Below are 27,139 nucleotides of genomic sequence, written 5' to 3' on the forward strand. Positions count from 1 at the left end.
GCAAGACACGCTGCAACCCCTGTCAAACGCCATCTCAAGGCTTCATAGGTGAAATTTAATCAATAATTAGCTTCAAATTTTATTTAAGATTGTTTGCTATAGTTTATTTAATAAAGTGTTTCAAATGTTTATTCATATATATTACTGTAAAAATGGGAATATGCCAAAAGTAGTTATTTTATGTATTGTTTTAAACATGAAAGTTCCACAAGTTATACACATGGTAAAAAAACATGTAAATTGAAGCTACTGGTGATGAACTAATTGGTTCAACTAAATACCTGCCAATATGTACAGAGCTAAGCCCCGGGGATGGTTTCTATATTGCGAGATCGTAAATTCAAATAAGATAGGTGTACCCCCATGTCTGAAAATACATGAACCACACAACACAAGGAATGCATTTTGAATGGTCTTGGAAATCAGATTTTCATAATCATTAGTCATATGCAAGACAGAAAATATAGGCTTTAATGACCTAACACCCCATTTTCTATCTAATTTATGCTGTGTATGTGATTGTATATATTCCCATGTAATGTACACGTTTGCAACTGAACCATAAACACAGCATTGTGTTACTAATACAGAGTTATTCAAGAAGTCTCATTTAATATTTAACTAAATAATCATTAAATATGTTAGAGGACACGCGACACATAAAAAAATAACGAAATATAATGAGTCGAATTGTTAAGGGGAATTGTGGGTTGCGTTAGGAGGGAGACACAAGCTAAACAGCAACAAGAAAAAAACATTCTAGTGGCAGAGCTAGCTTATAGATAGGCCTGCTGCTAGAAGTACAACAGCCACGTAACGATTAAAACAATGCTGCCATAACATGGGATCAAACAGACAGAGACTCACCCTACACACTCTCAACAGAAGAGCACTATCATTTATTGATCAATTTTAATTTTCAATTGTGTGTGTGTGTGTGTGTGTGTGTGTGTGTGTGTATATATATATATATATATATATATATATATATATATATATATATATAAATATATATATATATATACCATATCCTTTCATACGGAAAGTATGGTTTCACGAAATGTTCAGTCATCACCCTTTCATACCAAAGTGCTTTACAAGTCAGTTTAAACAGAAAGAAGTCTGCAGTAACAAGACATAGTAAAAATGACAAAATAATACATACTTGTAATAATAACGATATCAATAAATAATAATACAAAAATAAATAAATAAACCGTGTCAAAGATACTGCACATGCATCTTCCGATGTCGTCTGCCGGTGCTGGAATTGTCTTAATTACACAGCATACAGTAGAGCAGCCATGTTTCTGAATGTTCAGATAAGGGAAATGACTGGTCCTCTTGTCGTATTTATTTAAGGCAACATGGTTTGCAGGGCGCAGGTGTAGAAGTGATAAAGTGCTCAGTAATAACAATCCAACAACAGTTCAATGGCGAAAAACAAAGCTTTATTATTTGCTTTTAAATGATAATACTGGCTCTACACAGCGATGTGTAAAGCCAGTCAAACCACGGGGTTCAGTCCCGAAATAATAACAGCAATCATACGAAGAAGACACACACAAACACAAAGACGGTCACAAGTCCAGAGGGAGTGCTATTAGTGTAAGTGGTGAATTACAAATCTAAACGTGCACAATTGTGAAGTGGTCCGGGTTTGTTTGCTGGCTGTTTATCTACAGCTCCCGGAGTTTAGCCTTCATAAATGACAAAAGTGATAATAGAGTTATTAAATAAAGTTTAATAGAGACAAAAACCCCCAAAAAACTCCTGGTTTCTTTTTACTGCACAGTAATCGTTTACGGGTCCTTTCGTAACCATAACAAAGGAACAGATTGCTTGGTCACATCCCCTGATATACCTTCAGTCCCGCCCCCTTCGGTAGCGAGTGCAATCACTTCTCCTTCAATCCATGACTGACACATTGCCTAACGCATTAAAGCAATGACTTCTGGTAATGTGACTCCGCCCCCTTTCTGAATGGCCAACTTCCAACTGACCCTGGAATGAACTGCCAAACCATCCAGTCCGGGGCACACTGTTCCTGTTATACAGCATCCTCAAGGAGATTGTTAACTAGGATTCATTCACTCTCTGTGACAGGCAGGTAAATTGGTGTCAGTGCAATATGCCAGGTAGCATGAGCAATATTATATAGAAATGCTACTTCTATCGTATATTGTGCTCCTGACGTCGCCCTAGCCTGATACGAAATCATACTGATATATAGAAACAACCTCCTGGACTAGCTTCATTGCCCAGCTTTTTATTCTAGGTTCTCAGCCATTTAGTCAAAATCTTGTTAGAAATTCTGCCTCAGTCATTCTTTTATATATTTTGTTTCAGAATTAAAAGGGATACTTTATACACATTTATTTATGAACTGTTTAGGGTCCTATAGCGTGTGTTCTCTATAAATCTCTTGTTGTTGCTATTTGGTCTGCTTCTGACAAGACTCCTTAGAATTAATTGGTTAGATCACATCTAGGGGTATATAGAATTCTGTCCTGTTTTGTTTAGAGGTTTTCCATTAGCTAACACAAGTTGCAGAGTGGGCAAAATGTACAGTTGTACAACTAGTGGTCATTGCACTTCACTTGTGAACACATATTCCATGATATTCAAAAAGTGATATATTACATATTATGAACATGTATGTTGTATAAAGTATGCCTTTAAGGTTATGAGTGGTTACCAAAATACACTTTCAGTGTATAGTTGTAATATGAAAAAGCAGGCCACCATGCAGGCTTTAAAAGTACAGTCCCTACCATAAAAAGAAGGTCACCATGATCTTAATTCACAGTATGTAAAACAGGATATTCTTGACATACAGCTGTGTGCAGTTACAATAACTGAACACGATTGTTCTCATCGTCTGGAAACCAAAGACTTGTGGTGACTGGTAACAAGTTCATTGTTATTGGACGATCCTTGTAATTAAACAGAACTGAAGAACACAGACACAGGAAGCTGCCTCTGGCAGTAGTCCTGTATGGAGGAGGGAGTATAGTTAAGACTGTAGAGACCAGAAGACACAACACAGTAAATGACATTCCTATTGAGTGAGGACATATAAAACAAGCATGCAAAATGCTGTCTTCTTCCTACAAAATAATATTAAAAACTGGAAATGTTCTTCCTAATTTTATTACTTTACAAAGCAGCTATACCCGATACCAGATTCAAAAAGCATTCATTGAGTTGCATTCCGGACTGATGCATAATGGATTATTTTGACACTCAAAATGCATGCCAGGGAAATCAATTATTTGTATGAATGTTTAATGAATGCATTTTATGATCTATAGCATTATTTTAATATTGTAAAAAATGGATTTTGCATACAAAATAACCTTGAAAACTATAAGTTGCCATAAAGGTTTGGTCTCTTTGGAAACTGGTTCATTTGGGTATCACTGCTAGTGTTTGTTACAAACTAATTAATTTGAATTATAATTTTGAAATTACAAAAACTCAGATTGCATTACCAATGCAGTTAAATTGAATGGGATCAAAAAAGTCCCTTTGAATCACGGAAAGGGTCTGCTGATATAGGAAGATTGTACTCAATTCTGCTTAAAAAGGGACAAGTTTGCTATTTTTATTCCCACTTCCCATACATATAGGCCCGGATATTTGAAAGGTTTGCGCACCGCGAAGAGGGTTATGTGCATTGCAAATGGCTGTTATACACAAATTTGCAAAATGTGCCATATTTGAAACTTCTTTTTGCATGCCACAATCCATTTTGCACTGTGCCCAAATATAATGTCTGCATAGCGCAATTTGGCAGGAGCGGCCGACAATTTGCAAAATGTTAACATTTTTAAAAGCAAGCCTTAACTCTGCGCACATCACTCCACCACACACTCACCCAATCAGCGAAATGCAAGCGCTTTCCGAGATACTACAGCAATGGAAAACACCCAGCGATCATACGAGGTTCCATCCATATCTATGTAATGATTATATTCAAAAGAACGATTGTGATAGCAGCATCACTAGTGTTAATACATGTTTAAAAAATAAACAGGGAAGCTGCAATCATGATCGTTCTTTCGGACCAAAAGAAAACTAATCACTTTCCCAAGCAAGCTTTCTTGGTGCTGAAAGAATAACTCCCAAAACAGAATCAAGAGTACAGCATGATATCATAGTACATAACGTCAGTATGTAACATGGACCGAGCCAGCAGATACTAAACAACTACCTGTATAATACAGGAAAGCTTTACTTTAATAGACACATACAGCAGTATATCAACGCAAGCAACAGTTTGCACCTCCTTACCTTGCATTCTCATAGATTTCAATGTCAATGGCTTATACAGTGATAGGCTAGGCTACTGATTACTGTATTGGTAAATTTTGTCGGCGTTTTGAATGTAAAGTTAATGTACGAAAGGTGCGCCTTTCTTATTCCACTGCCATTAATATTATTAATTGTTGTTGTTTTTAATGTATGTATGTAGTTTCTTATAACAGATGCCCTTATCCAGGGCAACTTACAGTTCTTACAAAAAAAACCCCACTTTCAGCAGGAGTATGATAAGGGATACACATGTGCAGACTGCATCCACAGGCAGAATTCTTCGCTGGCTTCATACTGAGATTCCCGTCTCCGGGGCTTCCAAATAGAGTTATGTTTTCAGCATTGCGAATTTGTTTTACAGTCCACACTTCTATAAATATGTTTTAGTGTAAGGAGCAGGGGTCGGAGCTACTCAGAACATTGGCTGACAGGTGCGGTTCTGTAAAATAAAAAGTGGAGTTTGTTGCTAGAGATATTTTGTCCGTCTCCTTCATGTTCACACTGATCCAGTTAGCAAGTCACTACAATATATTTTTATTTAAGTTACATGTTGAATAGCCTATACTATCATGTGGTCCATTTTTTAATTTCTCCATTTAGTAGCTTATTTATATATTTGTGAGGGCGGGCATGCCAATTGAGCAAAACACTGCTATTTTACAACTTCTTGCAACTGTTTTGTGCGGTGTTGGAAAACATAAATTTTTGTGCAAAAGCACTCATTTTTGCTAGGGGATTGTGCATCGCTTAGAATATCTGGGCCAATGTCTTCTCTATTGTGGGAACTAACCAGAGAGTTTCCTGGGTTTCATTTCTAGTTTGTATGTAACAATGTAGAGTGTATATCTTAATGTTTTCTAAACAGTTTCTAAAGGTCTAGAAAGATACTTTTTTTTGTCCTGTTTTGTTTAGCAATCTTTGAATTCATGTCAGTTGAATGTGAAGGCTATGAAACAGCAGACAACTTTCAAACAACTGTTTTAAACAATGAAGACATTTTTACTTTGAGCAACTGGAGCCCCTTTCACATCGGCATGCTCTACCCAGGTCAGAACCTAGCCGGGTCAGGACCCGGTGTCTTGCAGGTCAGTTATGCAATTTCGCATTGCTTTTGATAAAGCAGGGTTGACATGGGTGACAGACGCAAGTCAGCAATGCGCATATCAATGCCCCGGAAGTATCTTGTTACTGATGCTTCTCTGGATTGAACTGTCAGTCCCAACTGTTGATTATAGCAAAAGTTTCTACATCCCTGCTGCAATATGGCTCATGCTGTGTCTCAAATCAGCAAAAGTGTGGGTAAACAGAAATGTTACTTGCAGAAGTGAAACCTTCACTCAGGCGTGGCTGTTTGGACCTGGGTAGGAGTGCCAGTGTGAAAGGGGCTTAGGAGAAATATATTTGTCATGGTCATTAAACTAATTAAAGTGACTCTTGAATATGGTTCTGAATATGACAATCTGAGGCTGCCTACCCTTGTCGAACCTGAATTAATAATTCACACATTTTGGGCAGATGTCTTGAGCTGAGATGCATCCTAGAGAACATTATATTATATTCATATTGCAATTATATCAGTACAATGCAAATCACACTCCGTTTAATATCTTTGATGTATCTTCATGTAATAGTGGTAGAAGTCTGCTATGCATTTCTGTAAAGAATAAAGCAATGTTTAGGAGAGGTTGTGTAGTAAACATGCGTCCTTTTCCTGGCTATTCTATACATGGCAGCTTCTGTCTTTAAATGGAAGAGTTTTGTTTGTTTAACACACAACTTTATTATGTGCTGCATAGTAATATATGATGCAAATAGATGTATTTCATGTCAGTAACTTCTTTACATTTATATTGCTGTTTATCTTCTTATTTTACTTTAGTTTGACAACATTATTTGTTCATGCATTATTTTATTGTAATAGTTTGAAACCAATAAATGCGCCTAATGAAACTCCAGTTGTCATTATTATGTACCTGGCATCCACACTACATTTTAATATGTAGTGATATAGTACTTAACATAAAGCTAATCTACAAAGTAGGTTATGACTCTGAGCTACACAAAATAAGACATTTAGAAGAGTCAAAACAGAGATAACCAAGTAATGCCAGTTTATTGCCATGCTTAAAAACAAATACATATTTTGTTACCAGAAAACATAATTAAAAGAAGTAAACATGTGAAAATGGAATAGATAAAAAAAAAAAACTTGAAACATAGGAAACAAAAACAAGAATAAAGGCATGAAAGAGTAGTATTAGGTAACCACACTGTAAAATGTAGTATTAGGTAACCACACTGTAAAATTAACTGTTGAGGCAACAATACAGAAATAAGGCCTGCACAAACAAAACAAACAGAAATGCAATATAACTCAGAATTCACATATAAAGTTGATGACTGAACTATAAAACACACAAGCACAGTCTAGAAACCCTGTTGTTTGAAGCACATTTCTACACCACAGTTAAAAGAGGGGAAAAAAAAAACATGAAGCAAAAGTTCTCAGAAAAAAAAAAACATTCCCCAAAAGCAAAAGAAAAAAAAAAAAAAACAATATCCAAAAAACAAGACTGGTCATTCAAAATCTGTAATCCTAGCTAGTAAAGAAAAGTTAATGAGTTCAATCTCACTCAGACCGCTCCAGCCACACGAATGTGCAGGTTTCTTTGTAGTTTGTAGAAAATCCAAAATGGTCAAACAAAGCAATGGCTATTCCATTAAGAAGGAGCAGATGATACACTTCTGGCATCACTTTATGTGGCTGCTTTAGTAATTTGAAATATTGAGAACCTGGTAAAATAACGGGTACATGATGCTCAAGGTGATTCACAGAGTCAGGAGAGCACAGGATCACATCCTGGCCGTGTTATTGACAGTTTTCGCTGGGGATTCCAGAGGGAGAGTCACGTTGGGTCTGGCACTCCCAGGGATTAGGGTGGAAAAACTGTTTCTCCTCATCACACTACAGCAGACCCTGCTGGCCAGGTGCCCAGAGAGCTCAAAAACAGACACCTCCTGGGCTGGTCTTTGTCATCCAGTGGTGACTAGCTCGCCGTCATCCTCTCTCGAGTTGCTTGATGTAAGGAGGGAACTGGCTTGGTGGTGGAATCAGAGGATTCCCACCGGGGAATTTCTCTGGTGAGTGAACATAACTGAATAATTGAAATTGGCTGCAAATAGCAGAGAAACAAATTGGGTACTCTAAATTTGTTTAGAAAAATGATATTCTGAATACATCTGGAATGCGTATATCATTTAAAAGGGAAAGGCTACATGTAGCTTTGTCATAGTCTATCAAAATCCTCTGACACTCATGAGACAAATTCAGATCACTTGTCGTGCATTATGATGTGGCCATCAGATTTAACATTGGCCTATTGTATAATATTGCCTATGATGCCAGATAAGATATCAATAAAGTCGAAACATTTGTATAAAACAAGATTTAGTACATATAATTATTTGTGAAATTGCAGAATATTCTCCTTATCTTATTCCCATAAGACTTGTATTGTACATTCTCAGAGATAGACACATACGAGAAGCAGTAAATACACAAACATTTATTTCTAGACAAAACTCCTCTCCCTTTTCAAGAAAATGTATTTTCTTCATAATAATATAGCATCGCACATGATGAAAACAATAAGTATACAATTTGTCACAGGCTAAACACATACAAAATGATTGTGAATGCTGAATACTATGGCATTGTGCCAATAGTGTAACGATCATACACGCAGTACTGCATGAATAAACTATAGTATTCTTTATAGCCCCACATGGGAACAGCTCGGATTAATCCCCAAAGGTTTGACCATGCGCATGTTATAGGAATGGGATTTCTACAGTGATAGAGCACCAGCAGTCACATCTCTTGCTATCTTAAAGACATCATTTACATAGCTAAAGAATCCTAAATATGGGCATGTCAGTGTTCTCACTAGGACTAGTTTGAATACATATCTGAACAATTGGTTTACATGCAAGTAGACTTTTCTAATTGTATTCACTAGGGGAACACAGAATAGCAGTCTCAAAAAGTGACAGTCAGCTGGTAGTTGACTAATCAATTTCAACTCAGCAGAAGCCAAATAGTAATGCTTTTTTATACTGGTAGTGAACTAGCAATGTCAATAATGTATTGTCATTAATGTCAATTTGTATTGACCGATTTGAATAAAGCAGAGAGTAATTTAAAGTATGCGGTAAACATTTGACCCTAACTAAATAACATTTACTAGAATTATTATTTTTTTTTTTTAGCTCTGTGTATTTTATACAGGTTTCGTTCTATATTTATTTGTACAATATTTAAGATCCTCTCATGTTGTTGTACCTTTGCAATGCAAAGTGAGGAAACTTCATCAATTCAATGACAAACATTTGTCATTGAATTTACTATGTAGCTTTTTTTATTTAATTTAGTGTGTCCAATTATAAATTTTCCCCCCAAATTTGGAGAAAATTGGAGTGCCCAATAGCTTTTCTCCTCACCACAGCAATTCCTCAAATGGCTCAAGAGACCCGAAGATTAAGTGGGCGTCCTCTTAAAGCCAGCTTCCTTTTTCACCCAAAAACTCGACAGCAGATGTCAGCAAGCTATCGACCTCTGGAGGACAAACGCCAGCCATGCGGTGTCTGCCCTGAGCACACCGGGCGCCTGTCCAGCAACAGGGGAGCAATGAGGAGAAACAGTCCCTACCGGTTTTACCTGTCTAACCCACGGGAGCACCCGGGCCAATGAGACGCTCCCTTCGGATTCCCCACCGGCATACTCTGCCCTGCCGGCACTGTATGACTCACCCTGCGCACCACGCGGCTGCACTTCTACCAGGTGAGCCACTCGGGGACCACCTCATTTCACTTGGAGACCAGGCCAGACCATAGCTAATGTCATGTTCTTTTAAAAAAATGACAGGCAACGTTACCTAATATATATTTCTACAATGTGTCGGACAATATGTCAGCTTCAAGAGCTCACATGAAACATTGAAAACAGGTATCATTAGCTTCACTGGATTCTTTTTATTGTGTTCTTTAATACAGGTTTGATTTTTAAGGAGCTCTTATAGTGTTGTATCTTAGAATCCAAAGTGAAGAAAAAGCATTTAAAATGGAAAGATCAACCACCCAGTGAAGGGGAGCTGTGGATATTATGCCAAAGCTGAAAAGGTAAAAGAATCTGAGTAAATTCAATGACAAACATTTCAACTAGTTCTTTTGTGATCTCAAAAATATATTAGCAGCTGTAAGATTGTGTTTATTTAAATTCTAGGATTGTCGAATTGTTTAATATGATCTCAATTCCAGATTTTGCATTTTATTTTTCACTTAGAGAATATACTGCAAACCCTCTTATTCACGTGCCATTAATTTAAGCAAATTTAGCACATTTAATTGTACAGAACTACAATTATATTGTGCAGAACTACACCACACAGCATAAACATTTCTGCACTCTTAAACTGCCCCCAAAAAGGAGAGGCTACTTGGGATTACAGTACACAGGAAACAATACAACAAAACTTCTGCAGCCCTGAGGATAGTGGAACATGGTTCATTTAAGGCATGCATGGTTCAATATAGTCAGTAATTATTTGGATACCACACATTAATTATACTGTCATTATACAGTACACAATCTTCTTCTATCCCCTCTCAATGATTCTGTATTGTTATTCACACATAAAATGAACCACTCACTGTAATGGGCCACAAGCCCAGCATATGCAGATATCAGCCTTTGCTTAGAAGACGTAGCGCAATTCTAGTGTTAAAAAAAACAAACCAATACTTATTACAATCACTAGTAGTTTCTCTGTACAACCTTTGTTCTTGTGTTCTAAATAAGTTAAAATGTGGTGGGTAAGGTGACTTATAATAAAATACATCATTTTGCACAATTTGAGCAGCTTAGCCTTTGCCCAACTTCACAAGATCCGAGATTTTTTTCAAATGTACCTTATGATGTTCGCAATCATGCAGAGTGCTTCCTATTGCAATCACTCAAATATATAATATCTGTCCATCTAGTGAAACGAATGGGTTTTCTTATATATTTCTGGCAATACTAATGAGTTCACTAGATGGCATTGGCTCTTCATACTATGAAGACATTGATGTGGTCTGTGCTGTATATTACAACTAGAAAAGAGGAGCCGCTTCTGAACTTACCCCCCGAATACAGATTCCATCAAAGAGTTAAAAAAGTACTGCAACAGGAACACTGCATCACTGCGCACATCAAAAAGGCAAGGAGGAGGAAAACAAACTTAACATGTCATTGGGAAGGACTTGCTTTTCAATCCATACTGATATATCACGGCATCAGAGAATTATCGCTTTGGTATTTATTTCAATAACATGTGCCCTGTCATAAATTGTGTTCCCAAATAGTCAATCCACTGCTGAAGCTGTTTCTATTCAAAACCAACAGCATGGGAGCTCGCTACTGTTATTTTGTGCAGTGGAATTTAACTTTTTAAGGCATTGTATTGATACTGAAAACAAAGCAGACACTCATAATGGAAAGAGAAGGAGTGACACACGGTATGATAAAGCATGTATGTGCTTGCGCTGCTTTCCAGGCTGCACTGCACTGCGCCCAGGAGCTCCAGGAAGTTCTTTCACAGTGGTTTGTCTTCTACATGATTCTGCAAGTCTCAGCAGCCTAAAAAAAAAATGACAAAATACAGTACTTTAAATATCTTAAAAAAAAAAAGTATTATTTTTAGTTTTTAACAGAAGTACATTAGAAGCAATGAAGGAGTAATAACAACAACACAACTGTACATATAAGCCTGTAATTCCTTCTTGTTTTTTTTGTAATTTAAAAAATAAAAGTAGAGTGTACTGTATTTCATTTTTTATAATTAAATTATGAATTTCTTTGGTTTGTCACATTCATATTAAATTTGTATATTTATTGTTCCAGCAATTTCTAGAGTTTAAATGATCTCTTCCTGTTGTGATATTTGCATGTGTCACACACCCACAACTATAAATAACAGACAGAGATGTAAACATGTACTATTACGATGACTACAGTACCATGACTAAGGAGGAGGAGGAATGATGTACATGCCTTATAAAAGTGCATCACAGTAAATAGCAAAGTCTAACAAACTAAGCATAGCGAATTCTTGTTAAAGCATAAGTAAACGCTGTAAAGCCCAGAGAGGCATGGTAAAACATGGTAAAACATATTTAAAAAAACACTAATGTGTTAGGTGCTCCTGCAGTACTGGGTTCCAATGGGTTACATTGTATTTATTATTGCTTCATTTGCTTTAAGCATACGTGAATTTTTTTTTTTTCTCCCCAACACATTTCTGTGAGTTAAGAAATGTCTAACTTTATACATTTTTGGATTGTTAAAAGCCAGCATTCCTGGCAACCACTTCCACCATGCACACAATATTTTCAAAATACAGTTGCCAGTGTATAACTTTCAAATAATAATTTTAAAAAACCCTGTTGCTGCTTTTGTAATGGGAAAGCTGGTTGTAAACAGGGCACAGCTGCTTAGAGGGTGATCTGAGCACCCTTTTGCAAAGAAAATAAAGCTTCTCAGTCTGTTCTGGAACACTGTGTACCGAACATTTCATGTTAAGTGGCACTTTAATGCAATTAATTTGCACATACCTGAATACCAAAGGTACTAATTGCATATAATAATAAGCCATGGGTTATGAATCAAACTAAAAGACAAAACACAACCCCTTTTCCAAACACTATAAAAACTTTCATTTCACTATAAATTTATAAGAGTATTGATTCATAAAAGCAAATTTGGCCACAATAAACATAAAAGAAAACAACATGAATGACTCGGTTTTGGATCGTCTGATAAACTGAGACTTTTTTGAAGACTATTCCTGTTACAACAGATGGCTGCTGGCACAAAAAAAACAAAAAAAAAACGTTTTTGCATTATTTTAAGTTTTATACCGCTGTTATTGACAGTAGGTTCTGATTACCGCTGACATGCCATGTATGAATTGTCACTATAGTGCACATACTTCTGAATAGAACAGCATTACTGAGGCTGTATCTTAATGTGCACCCGGCCCTGAGAAGGCATATTGTTATAACGAAGGTCAAGTCAATTTAGGATTAAATGCATTACTTCCTCTTTCTATCGGTTTGGTTTTAAAACAAAAGCTTTGTCAGTGTGCCGACATTGTAGAGATTTGTAGCATAATATTGTGACACCATATAACTCCTGAGTCCTAATTACATTTATATTTCAGTCCCCTAACCCTGGGGGCCTGGTAAGAGGACGGCGTCTTTTAGGTAGGGCTGCATTTTGGTGGACATAAAAAAATTAATCATTCTTCAATTTAGCATTTGCTGTTTTTCAGGTAAGCATTTCAAAATTTAGGAACATTTGTTTTATAAAAAATGCATTGTCACATTCAAAATTGATCATTTTCTCAGTAGTTATTATTAATAACTATAGAGAATTAACAGTACTGAATGTGACAATGCAATTTTTTTCTGCTTTAATAAACAGATGTTAATTGTGAAATATCTTGCTGTTTTTAGACCCTGAAATGCTGGGACCTAAATCCTTTTACAGTGAAGAAAACACAGCCCAATTTACAGGATCTCAAGATCAGCTGCTACACCAGAGTGCAACACTGCCCCCAGTGGATGTGAAATAAAGGCCGTTAATGGTATAGAATTGAAATTCATTACAATGCTTCGTGTTGGCAATAATTATGCAACAAGGTTTCCTAAAATAAAATAAAAAACTAAAAGCAATGTATTTAAGTAAGCTGCAACTGAAAATGAATACTCCAGCCTTGCGTTCAAAGGTGAATTCTCTTCATAAAGAAGAAATGCATTAAATCCACAGATTTCCTCTACTTCACCTTAAAAACAAAAATACTTAATCAAGAACTTGACAGGGTATTGCATATATTTTGTGACAGTCTGCTTTTGAACATGTTCAGGCTATTTGAACCTTTTTGTATTTTTCTCATTTGATGAGATATAATCATACCTGATGGTTTGAAGGATGTCAGCTGAACAGCCTAGAAAACAAAACAAAAAAAAAACAGGTAAGTCACATACTAGTAACTGGAAATGGGAAAGTACAGTGCTCCCTCGCAATAACGAGGGTCTCGGGACACACAGTATGAGCGTTATAATCGAAGAGTGTTATAAACGAGGAAGGGGGTAGGGGGCGCCGCCGGTCACAAAACACACATCTGACTAAAATACAAAATAAAATAACTCCCATATATACCTATAGTCAAGCAAAAATGTAACTTTCCGTGAATTAACCATGCATAGAGCACCATCTAATTAACGCTATATTAAAAAAAGGTAACATTCCCACTCATGGATCATTTTAATAAACAGTTTTTATACTATAAATAGCCTGGCTAAACAGCGTCGGGAGTTCAGTTCGAAGCAACAGACAAGCAAACCAAGTGCGAGAAAGAGAGCTGGTCGGTCGAGGGAAAGAAGGAATGGGCTCGGCCCAGGTTCGACTGCTGAAGCATCTCGTCTCCTAGAGAAAGCCGCAGCTCCTCCCGCAGCAAAAAAAGTAAATACATTAGGAAAGAACCACGTAATAGGCCTAATATTTATTTAGTTATTAAATGAATTCTGAATAAGATGTCTGTGTTAAAGTGCCAGCCCAGCTTTTCTTCAGTTCAATTACTGTTTCAAAAGGGAGAGACAGAAACGGAAGTTAGACCGAGAAGTTGTTTACAGTTTGAACACCGGTACTGTATTTACTGTATAAATATTGCATGAATCACTTGTACAGGGAATTGGGGGGCGTGCTGTAGGAGCGTTATAACCAAGGCGCGTTATAATAGAGAGCCCTGTAGCGAGGGATGGCTAGGTGTGTGACATCATCAGACCAGGAAATACAAGCACACTCACAAGGACGCCAATGTGCTCTTTTATTAAACCAAACAAAAGGCACGATGGCCAAAACCAATACATACCTATAAAAGGATTTCTTAAGGCCCCAGTTGTAGCATTCAAAAGTCAGAATAACTGACAGAATAGGTAATACAAATACTTGCACTGGTACATGTAAAATGTGTAAATACATGGACAAAAGTGAAAATATAAAAATAACACCACATATCCACTGAAAACTAATACCTACTGTAAAAATAGCAATGTTGTTTATGGAATAGCCTGTGAAAAATGTGATGCAATAAAATATGTTTGAGAGAATGGAACAATGTTATATAAAAGAATTCAGAACCACCTTTCATTAAATTAGAAATAAAAATAAATTAATGAACCAACAGTACAGCACTTCACCAGTCAAGGACATGACATAAATGGTATGAAGTTTGTAGCATCAGCACAGCTAAAATTAGACAATGCGACTTGTAGAAGAATAAAAGAAAGTAAATGAATAAATAGACTGAACACGATTGTGCCAGCGGGACTCAAACAGAAAATAATTAACTAGTTAACGCCAATAAATAAATAACATTTAAATAAATTAATTCAAAAGTTGTGCATGCTGATGAGATTTTATATATATATATATATATATATATATATATATATATATATACACACACACACACACACACACACACACATATATATATATATATATATATATATATATATATAGAGGAGAGAGAGAGAGAGAGAGAGAGAGAGAGAGAGAGAGAGAGAGGAGAGAGAGAGAGAGAGAGAGAGAGAGAGAGAGAGAGAGAGAGATAAGAAAAAAAAGAAAAGGATATTTTAGGTACTTAAAAAGGTAGAATTGATTACAAATTTGTAATCAATTATTCTACCTTTTTAAATACCTAAAATATCCTTTTCTTTTTTTATTTCTTGATCATTTTGATACACAGCAGTCTTCCTACTCGTGCTAGTTTATCCCCAGCATGAGTAGCGATTGCTCTCTCTCCTCACCAAGTGGCTGCTGCGCTTCTATATACATGACCATCTCCAAATGAGTAATCACTTCATCAATTTGGAGATGGCCACATTCCGCATGAGTTTCAATGGATGGGGAATTTACCACCACCCAAGCGGCAAAACAATAATGCTAAAACAGTTTTTAAACAAACCTGTTCATTTTTCTTTTCATTGTTAACATCCTGACAATTTTTTACACTTATAACTTTAAAATCGGTTTTCCAAGTGCTTTTCAAAATGACCGCTTTAGTGCATTTTTGATCAGCCTTCTAAATGAGTGAGGGGTATTCCCCCTGAGGGGGTGTGGCGAGTCTGTAAGGCAAGCGAGAAAATGGAAGGGGCAGTTCTGTAAAAAAAAAATAATAAATACATAAATGACAGCTAATTTAGTCCAAGTTCTTACCTTTCAAAAAAAAATCCAGATTTAGCTAAATACATAACTTAACAAACACATTCTTAAAAGTTTTGAAATGTGTAAATCAAATCAATGCCAAATCAAACGTGTCAATAGGCAGGGGCTCATTTCATGTTAGTTTCAGATTTATATTTAAACAAAAAAAAAAACAACCAAAAAAATAACCATGACAACAAGTGCTCTGACTTTTCTTTTCTGTACCACATCCTGGATCTTTATTGCTCTCTTACCTGTTTGATAATGTGGGCAATAATCCTTACACTAGCAGTGCACTAGAGCGGACATTTTCAAAAGAGCTTTGAAACTGATTTAGTGTAAAAAAAAAAACAAACAACAAAATGACAGGTATGTTATTTAAGCAGTTGTAGCAACACACAGGGACATGTAACACTAGATTTTTTCAGACCCTACTGACTCTTTAACCAGTACACAATTATGTGGGGTCAAGCTGTGTCCTAATGCACTTCAAAAATAATCACTATTTACTGATTAAAGCACTTTGATAGGTTTCATCAGAAGTCCTGAAAACTAAACTCCAGTTGTCTGTTTTATCAGCTTGAGTGAATCTCAGTTTAAGTTATACAAAATGAAAAAGAATGAGAATATTTCATAACCAGATTCTTTTCTACATCAAAATATACTTCAGCTATTTCTCTGTTTACGTAGTAAATATTTCACTTTTTCCAGTGTGAAAATGTGTTATTCTCTTGGTGAAGAAAAGATTGTGGTTGCCCAATTCAAAGATAACCCTATCCCTAACCTGTTCTAGTGTGAATCACGCATGACTTATGGAATTGTTCCCTGCCTGCCGTCTTCACACAAACTGTAACCAGTGCACTGACAAAAACATGAAAAATACACAATCTACGCTGAATGTTTTTCATGAGAAAGGACTTGCAATAACTGTATTCATTCTTTCCTTTTTCATTTCTTTCCTGTTTTCTTTTAAACATACCTTTTAAATGTTGACAAATGTGAAGTAATCTTCATAAAAGTATATATTGACGTTCAATTCAAATTGGGTGTTTCTTCATTACTCTGGTGCAGCAAATTGCCAAACCCTATTATAATCCCAGAAGACAGATCCAGACTCACACTAACCTTGGACTACTTTACCTCAAGTAAGGTAACCCAAGATCATATTCAGAGTCTGTGAAACATGCTGTGTGTAATATTTTAGCTTGACTTCCAGACACAAATATTGACAGAATGCCAAACAAATATTGATGTTGTACATTTAGTAACATATGCCACCTGTGACTAACACCGTAATGTAATTTCACATGTTTGGTATTACTGAATTCGACAACCTCAATTAAGGTGGTATTCCTCGGATTATAATCAAAAGAAGCAATTCTGATCGCCAATGACTTCTATCAGGCGAGTCCATATCTCTCCACTAGAGGATGACTACTGACAGCCACCAAGACAAGTGACATTCAGAAGTAGAATCTCAATATTGTCCCATTTAAGATATACTTTGAGATTTTATATGTTATTAATTAATTGCTTAGGACTCTCCAGACAAGCTCAAAGACATTTAAAGGCAGGTAAGGGAGAAAGCATGGGCGTGTGTAGGAAACACATGGGAATATGGCCAGGGCCATAATTGAATGATTAATTAGGCTCCAGCCACAGGTGTATAAGAAGGGTGTTAGTGAAGAGAAGAACATTGTGTTCATTCGGTTCTGGTTTCTTTCTTTTTTGCATGACCATTGACTCATTGGATCATTCAAGTACTACAGTGTGCACTATTGGCAACATGCTATCTGTGAAATGAAAATCAGCCTGTTAGAGTTAAGCCGGGTCCACACCTGAGCGATCAGTTGCATGCAACAGAGTCGCTTATATGTGGACGTCCCTGCAACCAGCAGTGCTCTACTTTGCAAGCAACCGTCTGAGCGACTTCTAGTGACGTGAGCAATCATGCGGCAATTTGCGAACTCTGATTGGCTGTTATAATCTTGATGCCACTACCATAAAAGAAAATCTGTGACAAGTCATATCGCAAAGAAACCTTTATGGGATACTACAGTGCAGGAGATAGAGGAGCAACTCAGTTTAAATCGAGCTGTGTGTGACTGCTGAAAACGTAAAGGCAAAGCAGCATTCTCTCCACACTGCTTACACAAGGGAAGCAAAGAAAAATCGAGGAAACAAGAAGCAGCGGGACTTCCCCGGACAATGTTTATAAACCGTCTGTTTGGTGGTTCGATCTCTTTTCCTTTTGGAAAGATCAGGGAACCTGCAAACGAACAGACTCCAACCTGTTATGTGTAAACTTCCAATGATGTGGGGCACCTTCACCCCACCCACATACTCCCCCATTTCAAATGAAATATGGTCGTACCATATGAGCCTATTTTATTCAAGTCTATATAACAAATTGTTATTATTAATGCCAGATATGATAGAATAATAACACGTTTAATTGATTTGGGAGAGCCTGTATGAAAACGGTGCTTTTGGTAACTGTCCTTTGTACACAAAGAAGGCACAAGTACACAGAAAAATGTTTGTTACTAAATTGTAAAGTTTGATCTAAAGTTATGTATTAAACTAAATATTTGATATTGTTACTCTGTCACTAAACTACTGCTATAAGTCTATTATTTAAAAAGTAGCGGGTTCGATAATGACGTTGGTGGAAATAACATTGTTAAATTTCTGCTAGATTTATTCATTGTTGCAATGCCCTTTTTTTAAATTAAACTAGGCCAGTAGAAGGCTCACAGAAAAACACAAACCGCTGTTCAAATTCAGTAATTTAACAATAGTTAATTCACAAAAAAGTTCTACCAAAAGACACAACGGGTGCAAATAGGAACATTAAATGATAACTGCTTAGGCACACACACACACAGCTGACACTACAAAAGTGTTTGAAAGTCTTGGTATAATCACAGGGTGCTTCGTCTTGGGAGTGTTGCATCATATCTCTCTGTGGCACCATAAAAGAAATGTAGAGTGCATTTCCTGGTTAAAAAGCAAGTCCACAACCAGTATGGTTCAGTTAAAAAAAAAACAAGAATTTATTACATAAAAATACTAAATCGATAACGCATTTTGACGATCCCGGTCTTCCTCAGAGCATCAAAAAGAACAAAGAAAAGACTATTAGTTCAATTAAATAACTGAGATCTCAGTTGGAACGAAAACCAGCCGACACAGACTGGGGTCCCCAGGACAGGGGTTGGGAAACTGATTGGAAGAGAAGGATACAAAAATAATGCATCTGTGCCTGAATACATGTAGGCCTAGGGTTTTTATATTCCCCACTGCCAAGAAACAGCCCCTTCAGAAGTAAAATAATCCATGAGTTTGTCCCGAGTTTCACAAGCGTTGGTTGTTGACCTGTTGCTTCCTTGCTGTTGCAGTGGTATCATGCCTGTGATTTCCTTGTTTCCCCAAGGTGCTGGGGTGACATTCATTGAATAAGTGTCCTCAGTGTCCACAGATTGTTCTGGAATGAATAACTGGGCAGAGTCTATGTCTCTTGTCAGAAAATTATCTAAGGCACATGCTGCTTTTGTGATAGTCTTTGAGAAATTGATTGAGAAAGTATTGGTCTCTTGAAGACCTGGAACCTCTGCTCAATAATCCCAAAAGCATTCTCTACCATTCTTCAGGCTTGGGAGAGTAATATAGCATAATTCAATATTCTTTGTGCAATTTCGAGATTCCTTCTGGGGTATGGCTTCATGATGTAGTTTTTCAGTGGAAATGCTTCATCAGCAAGTAAAAAGCAAGGCATTTGAACATCACGATCAGGTAGGACAGGCCTGGCAGGGACACACAAGGTGTTATTTTCTAAAGCAGGATATAGGCTTGAATTTCTGAAAACACCACAATCCAAAAGTCGCCCTTGGCAACCTACATCTATGTATAGAAATCTGTAGCACGAATCTACAGCAGCGAGTAGCACTATGCTATAGGTACGCTTGTAATTGTAGTATGTGGACCCTGATCTCATGGGAGCCTGAAGAACAATGTGCTTGCCATCCATTGCCCCGATCCAGCGAGGAAAATTCCACCTGTCCTCCATTTCTCTTTAGAGTAAGGCATCTGTGAACACAAGAAACAAAAAACATGCTTTTAATTTTTGAAATATTTGCTAAACCTCCAGAAATGCAAAACTACAAATGCATTAAAAATCATAAGTTTACATACATATGCTACAACATACTTTGCAACAAAATTTACCGATGCTAATCTGTATGTTTTTAATTTTTTTGGGATCACTGCACTGGTGATGCTTTGCAGCACTGCGAAGGGGAAGAAGTTACAGTACCAAACATACCATCGCCCAAGAAACCCAAGCAAACGGTCGAGAAGACACACTGTCGACTTAATAAACCTTGCAATTGGAAGTCTCGGCAAAATTGCATCTTGCCAGCTCTCACCGCCTGACGAATACGATGCGTTTGCCCAAAGTGTTGCGGGAAGCTTTGTACCCTACCTACGGAACATCTGAGGAAATGGGCAAAACATAAAATACAAAGTGTTTTATATCAGGCAAAATTTGTTCGTCCTCAAACACCTGTAGGTTTCCAGCCTCAATATTTACACCCTGCATCATCACCCAGTACAAGTGACACATACATGTCACTATAAATTCACCATTATCAAACTAGGGGATGGGTGGCTCAATGGCATGATGGGTTGCTAGTTTATGTAGCCTACACGATTCACTAATTAACATTTTATTACTGTTTTGTTAATGTTTATTTCCAGTATTTAGAATTTTATTTGTAGTGCAATAGTATTTAAACATTTTGTAAATAGTGGGGGTGCTTGGGATGGCTTGAGCCGTGTAATGAATCTTTAGTTGACATTACACTGTTATTTCTATGTTGTTGAGGTGAAAGAAGAGGGTTGTGTCAGACTAATTTTCATAAATCTGGAAGGTTTATTCAGTACAATCAATAACATTATAGTGTTTGTTGATTACAAAGTGTATACTTTTAGTGTTAGCCTGCTATTTTATTTAATTTTTTTTAACACAATATAATGATCAAATAATAACAAAAGGTCTTTGTGCTTACCTGCAAGTAGTTGTCCTTCAGCACCTGGTATATTGCAATACACACATCGGGGATAATCACAGACAGGGCTTGTTTTGAGATTCTGTACAGATATCCTAAACTTGTGTAGGTGTAACCTGCAGCTAGATATCGCAGGGTCACTGACAGGCAGTCTCTCTTCTGCCGGTATAGCTGCTCTGAAGCAAGGGTCTTCTTTTTAAGTTAAACGTTTGACCAAGTTTAGTGATAGGTTGAATGATCGGGTGTCCATCCGTAAAAAAGTTTCAGTACTTGTCTGTGTCTTCGAGCCACATCTCCTGTACAAGGGCATGATATGCCCCATGTTTCTGGTGACATCTCAACCACGGTTTTGTCCAGCTTGACGTGGGCTTGCTTGTTGGAATATGGCATGTAAAATAACAACAGTTGTAAAAATAACCAGCTCTTCCTCGGTAATAATGGAACCCATTACAACAGATAAGAAAGTGTTAGCTGTTGCGCGATTTCGGGATCGATTGGGTTGCACAACTGACCGCTCAGGTGTGGACCCGGCTTTACAGAGACAAACAATTTAGCACACTAAAATCCTTCACGTATAGTTTCATTTTACGGGTGCAAACAAAAGACAAAACATAAGAAAAGTTTGGGAGCGAGACGAAGCTGTTGGATCAAATTAAACAGGACAGAACATCACTGTTTTTGAATACTTCACCTGGCGGGCTACTCTAAGCATTTACAACTCTGTGTAAAAACAATGCTTCCCACCTTCAGTTCAGAACGTACCGTTATCACCTTGCATTCTTATTCTCTGTGCTAAATAATTTCAAGTACTGAATTGTGTTAACTTTACCGTTTAGGGTTTTACAAACTCCAATAAAATCCCTTCTATCCTGTCTTTTTTCTAGGTTGACTCTTTAAACCTATCCTTCAACCCTCATGAGATCTGAGAATACATTTTTCAAACCACTTTAACCCTAATAACTAAATAAAAGGCTAATGACAGCTTTAGCCTGGGTGAGAATTGTACTCTCCGCAGTGTGTGCTTCCAGAGATAATCACACTCTCTATTAACAAGCGGCCGTGTAAAAAAGCAATCTCTGGAACTGGCTGAGGCCAGTGAAGTAGCAGCCCCTTTAGTGAGATGTGAAACCCATTGTAGCTGTCAGAATAAGATGAGTGAAACTGGCACCTAGGGGGCCAATCAACGGTTCACATCCAAGCATCTACACTTAAATTGACAGCATGCATTGTGGTATGAATGACAACTTCCAGTGGTAAAGGCATGGTATGCTGGATTTTAAAGGCGAGGTAAGCAGTGGTTTCTTATCTCTCACTAGAATAGAAATACTTTCAAAAGTGTACCCTTATTTTAGCTTTGATTCAGGTGAAGCGAGTACAGCATTATATATCATTCCCACACATTCCGGTTTCCCACCTGCGCCCCACACCCACGTGTTATGCTTCCTGCAGTGGTTACTGGAGGGTTAAGCTACATCCTCACTTGACAAGAGCGAGCGAGCGAAGTTGCCAAATGTCAATCCACACCAGACACGACCTGAAAATGATCCAAAACACTGGAAATAAATACACGACCCCGTCCATGCATTCTTACACTAGAGATGGGCTGTCCCACTACAAAACAGGTCTTGTTTTGATAAAAGGTCACCACTCTGACCTCCAGCAACATCATTGTAAAATAAAGGTTGGACTATAAATCTATAGATCACAGTTATTGAACATCCCTATATATCCATCAGTTTTACTGTTATATAGTAGCAGTAACTGTACAGCTGTACTCACAGTATTGTTATGTTTTTCTTTGTGGTACCAGTAGCAGTCAGATTTGAAGCCCAGTACATCTAGTAGTATAGTTGAACTGATATTTTCAACAAAATTATTTTATTGTTATACATTTATATATACAACTTACTGCAATCTCAATTGTGTTTCTTTACAAATTCCTTCATTGATCATTTTTGTTAACTTCTTTAAGTATTTTAAAGTGCAACATTACTACAATTATTATTATTATTATTATTATTATTATTATTATTATTATTATTATTAAGTTGTTAAGCATACAGAATCACCCAAGTGATTCTGTATGCTTGGGAAGGGCCAGGTTGATGAAATAATCAGATATGTGTCAACCTCGTTTAAGCGTCACTGAAGTCAACATTTGATAGGGTCGGATATTTGAGTGCTGACTGTATAGATAAAATTAGGGGTTTTAATCGATTAAAGATTAAATCATGCCTATGGGTGATCGATTAATCTAGTTTATCCATGTGCTGTAGCAAAAAGCAGTGCATGAAAAAGAAATCTAGAAATCTGGCGGAGAGTACTATGGCAAACGGTTACAGGGAGATATACCCAATATTGTACCATAGCTCAGAAGGAAGGAAAAAAGACATTTGCGCTTTAGTGCTTTCCTTCCACGACAGTACTATGAGTTATCTTCTGAGTCACAAGTAAGTTGATTATTCTTTTATACAATATATTATATTAGTTTCAATCTGTACCAGGGCAGAACATTTACAGCTATAGTCTAAGTCTTAATTATGACATATTCAGCTAACTAAATGAAACTAAAATGAAATAGCATTCAACTCAATAAATTACCTGTTAGTTTAACACAGTAATTGCCTGTAAAACAGAAGGTGTCATTAATAATGCTTGGAAAAAATAGCATTAAAAACGGCGGGTAGCTGGTGTATCGCTGCACTTTTGAAACAATTGCTTGTTGAGGTCAAGTCACTAGGGGATCTGGTAAACAGCTGTTCAGCTTTGGGACACAGGTTCAATTTCAGGTGAAGGCAATGTGGTGGTTAGTGGCAGCCCATATGTTGAGCCTTTCTGGTGGCCTGAGCTCACCCCCTAGTGGACAGATGTTTACATTACACACCCAGCATAACAGGAAAAAAAGACTGTGTTCGATGCTGAGAATAGAACTCAGCCTTGGTTAAATGAGGTAGAAATCAGACCCATTTAAGTTAATCTCAGTTAATATAAAAGCACGGCAACTATTAACCTCAAATGAACTAAACCCTGGTTAAGATTCATATTTCTTATCCGTTTTATTTTTTTCTAAACAGCCTTTATCACAATTTAAGTCCATTCGAACTTGCATTGTACTATATTAATATTTACATGTACAAATATTAATTACAGCTGTGCTTCTGCAAATTAAATATTCAATTTCAATAAGCTACAATGCAGCAAATGTGAGTATCCTATGGCCTCAATGAAGCTCTCAGAGTCATGTCTAAACAGCAGTACATCAGGTGTACAGAGTGCCACCATGAACCTGCAACATGCTGCCTCTAGTGGCTATAAGAAACACTGCATTTCTTCCATGTGATATTTCATACTCCATCCTTGTCAAGCGGAGTGTTGCAGGAGAAGCAGGCGGATGGTTATGCTGGGCTGCTCAGGATGGACTGCTAGACAGGAATGGGAATCTAAACTAGCACAGTAGCTGCTAATGACAGGTTCCTACTGCCCCTTAACATTAACATGGCTGTAATCACTAAAATAGGGTGCTTTTTAATTCTTATTTTATAGCTGTCTGCCATAGACATATGTAATTTAGGGTAGATCAACCAAAATTCTTTTTTATTCATAAGCATCAGCCCATCTAGTGCATAGAAGTGTACTCCCAACAACACTAAAGGAAACGTGTTTCCAAAGTGGCAGATTGCTAGATGGCTTTGACTGTCTCTTCTGCCAAGACGCTTTGGTTAATCTAGCCAAGATTACATACATCTTCGACAAGCAAACTGAACAAAGGAGCCACTCCTGAAACTCAGGGGAATTCAACCTAACAGACTTATCAAAATTAGTAGAGAGAAGTAAAGACCTTTACCAAAGTAGAAAGCAAATGAATATGTTTCACTGATTATTCGAGAGATCTACCGTGTCCTTGGCTTTTACACAATTGTAAAGCTGCAGATTCAGCGTCTCGTTCTGTAATCCCTTCGGCCTTCTTATTTTCTTACTTTGTGTTTTGTTACTAAGCAGTGGATCACTGTCACAGACTGATGGAACAGTTGGTTGAGATTCTAATGATAATGACACTTGTATTTTCCTCATTGCCCTGTGCAATTAAGAAACAATTTCTTCCATGCTTGTCATTGGTTGGCATTCGCAGTTGTTTTTTGATATAGCTTTGTTTGTTAGCTATGTATTAAGATGGATTTAATCACCATGGATTCAGATTAGGTAGTACAGCGTACTTCAATATATTGAATCTCTTGAGAGATCTGGCCTTGGCTTGGTAAAGACCTGGTTAGAACTCCCCTGTAGCCACCTGTTCAATCTCGTTAAATCCGGAAGCACATTTTTAAGTTTTATAAGGGTCCTTGTTTAAGGGATAGTGGCATCGCTGTGGCACGTTACAAGATGAGAAAGTAACGCCTGCATCAATAAAGACTAATTAAAAAAATATTTGAAAGAGGGAGTTTCATTATTACAGAGTAACCTGACATAGCTATGCCATTATCACCATTGCACTACGAATTGAAGTTATTTATTTCCTGTACCTCGGTTTGTCTGAAATAATCATTGCAATCCACTGTAGGAGCTTTTCGGAGCAGGGCTCGAGCATCCCTTTGAAGTATAATAGCTGTACGACTGACCTCCATAGAAAACAATGGGTATGTGGTTGTTTCAGAATATGTGTTAATTTGTGTTTCATTTACACGTAGAGGTAGGGAGCTTGATGATTGTGTTTGAAGGCAGAGCAGGCTGAAGAGGAATACCGTAGCAACAACTAATCCCAGTCCAGAACTCTGCCACCTGACTCGCTTCCAGAGCTAGGCCTGAGCTCTTTCAGTGTCTCCAATATAAGTGTGTGGAACGAGGCACTGTAGAGTAATAAAAACATGTGTGTGGAGCAAGGCACTGTAGAGTAATAGAAAGCACTCGTGTGCGTGTTGAGACACTGTACAGTAATAGAAAGCACTCGTGTGTGGAGCAAGACACTGTACAGTTGACTTAAAAGATCGATCTGAAACCTAGCACGTACAATTCAGGAATCGGTATTCACATTGAGCAATTGAATATGACTGTTGATTATTTTATTTTGATGTGCTTTTTTTTGATGCTTCAGTCTTTTATTAAATGAAAAAATATCACTATATTGCTAAAAGATGTACCGGTCAGACCTTTTGCTGCATACTCAGTTACTGTAAAACTGTGGTCAAGTAATATTACTGACAGTTTACACACAAAAGGCAGATAAAAAGTACACACACACACAACCCCCCCCCCCCCCTCCCCCATACACACACACACAAACACGCACGTACAAATATGTATCACATACTGTGATTATTTATTTATGGTATGTTTAAATAGGCATGGGTACTAAAGATGACTAAAGACAAAGGTTTGTTATTTTTAGGACTGTGTAAATTCCCTTTTTAAAAAGTTTAAGTCAAATGGAAATGCATGTTCACACTTATGTACAGTATGAGTCTCCTCCTCCTCCTCTTCTGTTGATGTCACACTTTTCACGTCTTCCCAACACAGCCATATTTTCTTTGTATGTTAGTCAAGAGTGGAGATGGAGGGGATTTTCACGCTAAATGTAATGCAATAAAGTACTATTTTTTACCAGGGAAAAACAGGGAGAGAGGGAGCGAAGTGCTGGTGTGTCCAGGCTTTTAGGAGGCATGATACACAGTATAATAAATGAAGGCATTAATGAATGAGTTAACTGTGCGTTTGCTTTCACTTTGAAACCTTGTTCTCCATCTCCTATTATCCATTTCTTAGCAGATGCCCTTAAGTACAAGTTACAATTTTCTCATATTATTTACAATTACCCAATTATACAGTTGGGTTTTTACTGGAACAATCTATGTAAAGTACCTTGCTCAATAACCTGTACCCTTGTCCAAGGTATTACATAAACATTAATGTGATTCATAGACACAAGTAACTTTTACTTGCTCTTTAAATCTTGATGCCTAAAATCAAAAAAAAAAAGAACAAAGTTGCACTTCTTCTGAATTGTGGGTCCCTATTAAGTCTCATGTCTAGGCACAGGATATGCAGTTTTAGACCCCTGCAAAACTTTCGGGGTGGAGGGCGTTGCCACCCGCACCCACGCTGCATAACCCCCTTGCCTTCTACTTAAAATGAAAAGACTACATTGCATTAGAAACACACAACACCTTAAAGGGTGCGTCTGTTCAGAAACTTGGAGGCTCATGTGATGTGATATTCAATTATCAACTACACATTTTCAATGAGGAAATAACACACATTAGTAGTAATGAGTCTTATGCCTTGCAATGAACTTCCTTGCCCCCAGAAGGACGGAAGCTTGGAGGCAAGGAAGGAAAGGGGGAGGAATGTGAACCACATACCTGATTCAAGGAAGCGGTCGCAACGCTTTCTTTTCTGAATCCCTCTGAAATACAAAATGAACAAAACAAATCACTATTTGTTTTGTTATAAA

The 27,139-nt window shown here is 37.2% G+C and overlaps 1 protein-coding gene across 1 annotated transcript in view; it reads right to left on the reverse strand.

Moving 5' to 3' along the window:
• Positions 1–8,753: 8,753 nt before the first annotated feature.
• The window catches only part of LOC121303568 (adhesion G-protein coupled receptor D2-like), a 69,496-nt gene continuing 51,110 nt past the window's right edge, over positions 8,754–27,139 (reverse strand). The window contains exons 24-26 of the mRNA XM_041234355.1: positions 27,048–27,091; positions 13,331–13,361; positions 8,754–10,993 (exon numbers count right to left, since the gene is read on the reverse strand). Coding sequence (XP_041090289.1) covers positions 10,986–10,993; positions 13,331–13,361; positions 27,048–27,091 — 83 coding nt within the window. The 3' untranslated portion in view covers positions 8,754–10,985. The remainder of the gene's footprint in view (positions 10,994–13,330; positions 13,362–27,047; positions 27,092–27,139) is intronic.

The sequence above is a fragment of the Polyodon spathula genome, chromosome 33 (assembly GCF_017654505.1).
Source record: "Polyodon spathula isolate WHYD16114869_AA chromosome 33, ASM1765450v1, whole genome shotgun sequence".
NCBI lineage: Eukaryota > Metazoa > Chordata > Actinopteri > Acipenseriformes > Polyodontidae > Polyodon > Polyodon spathula.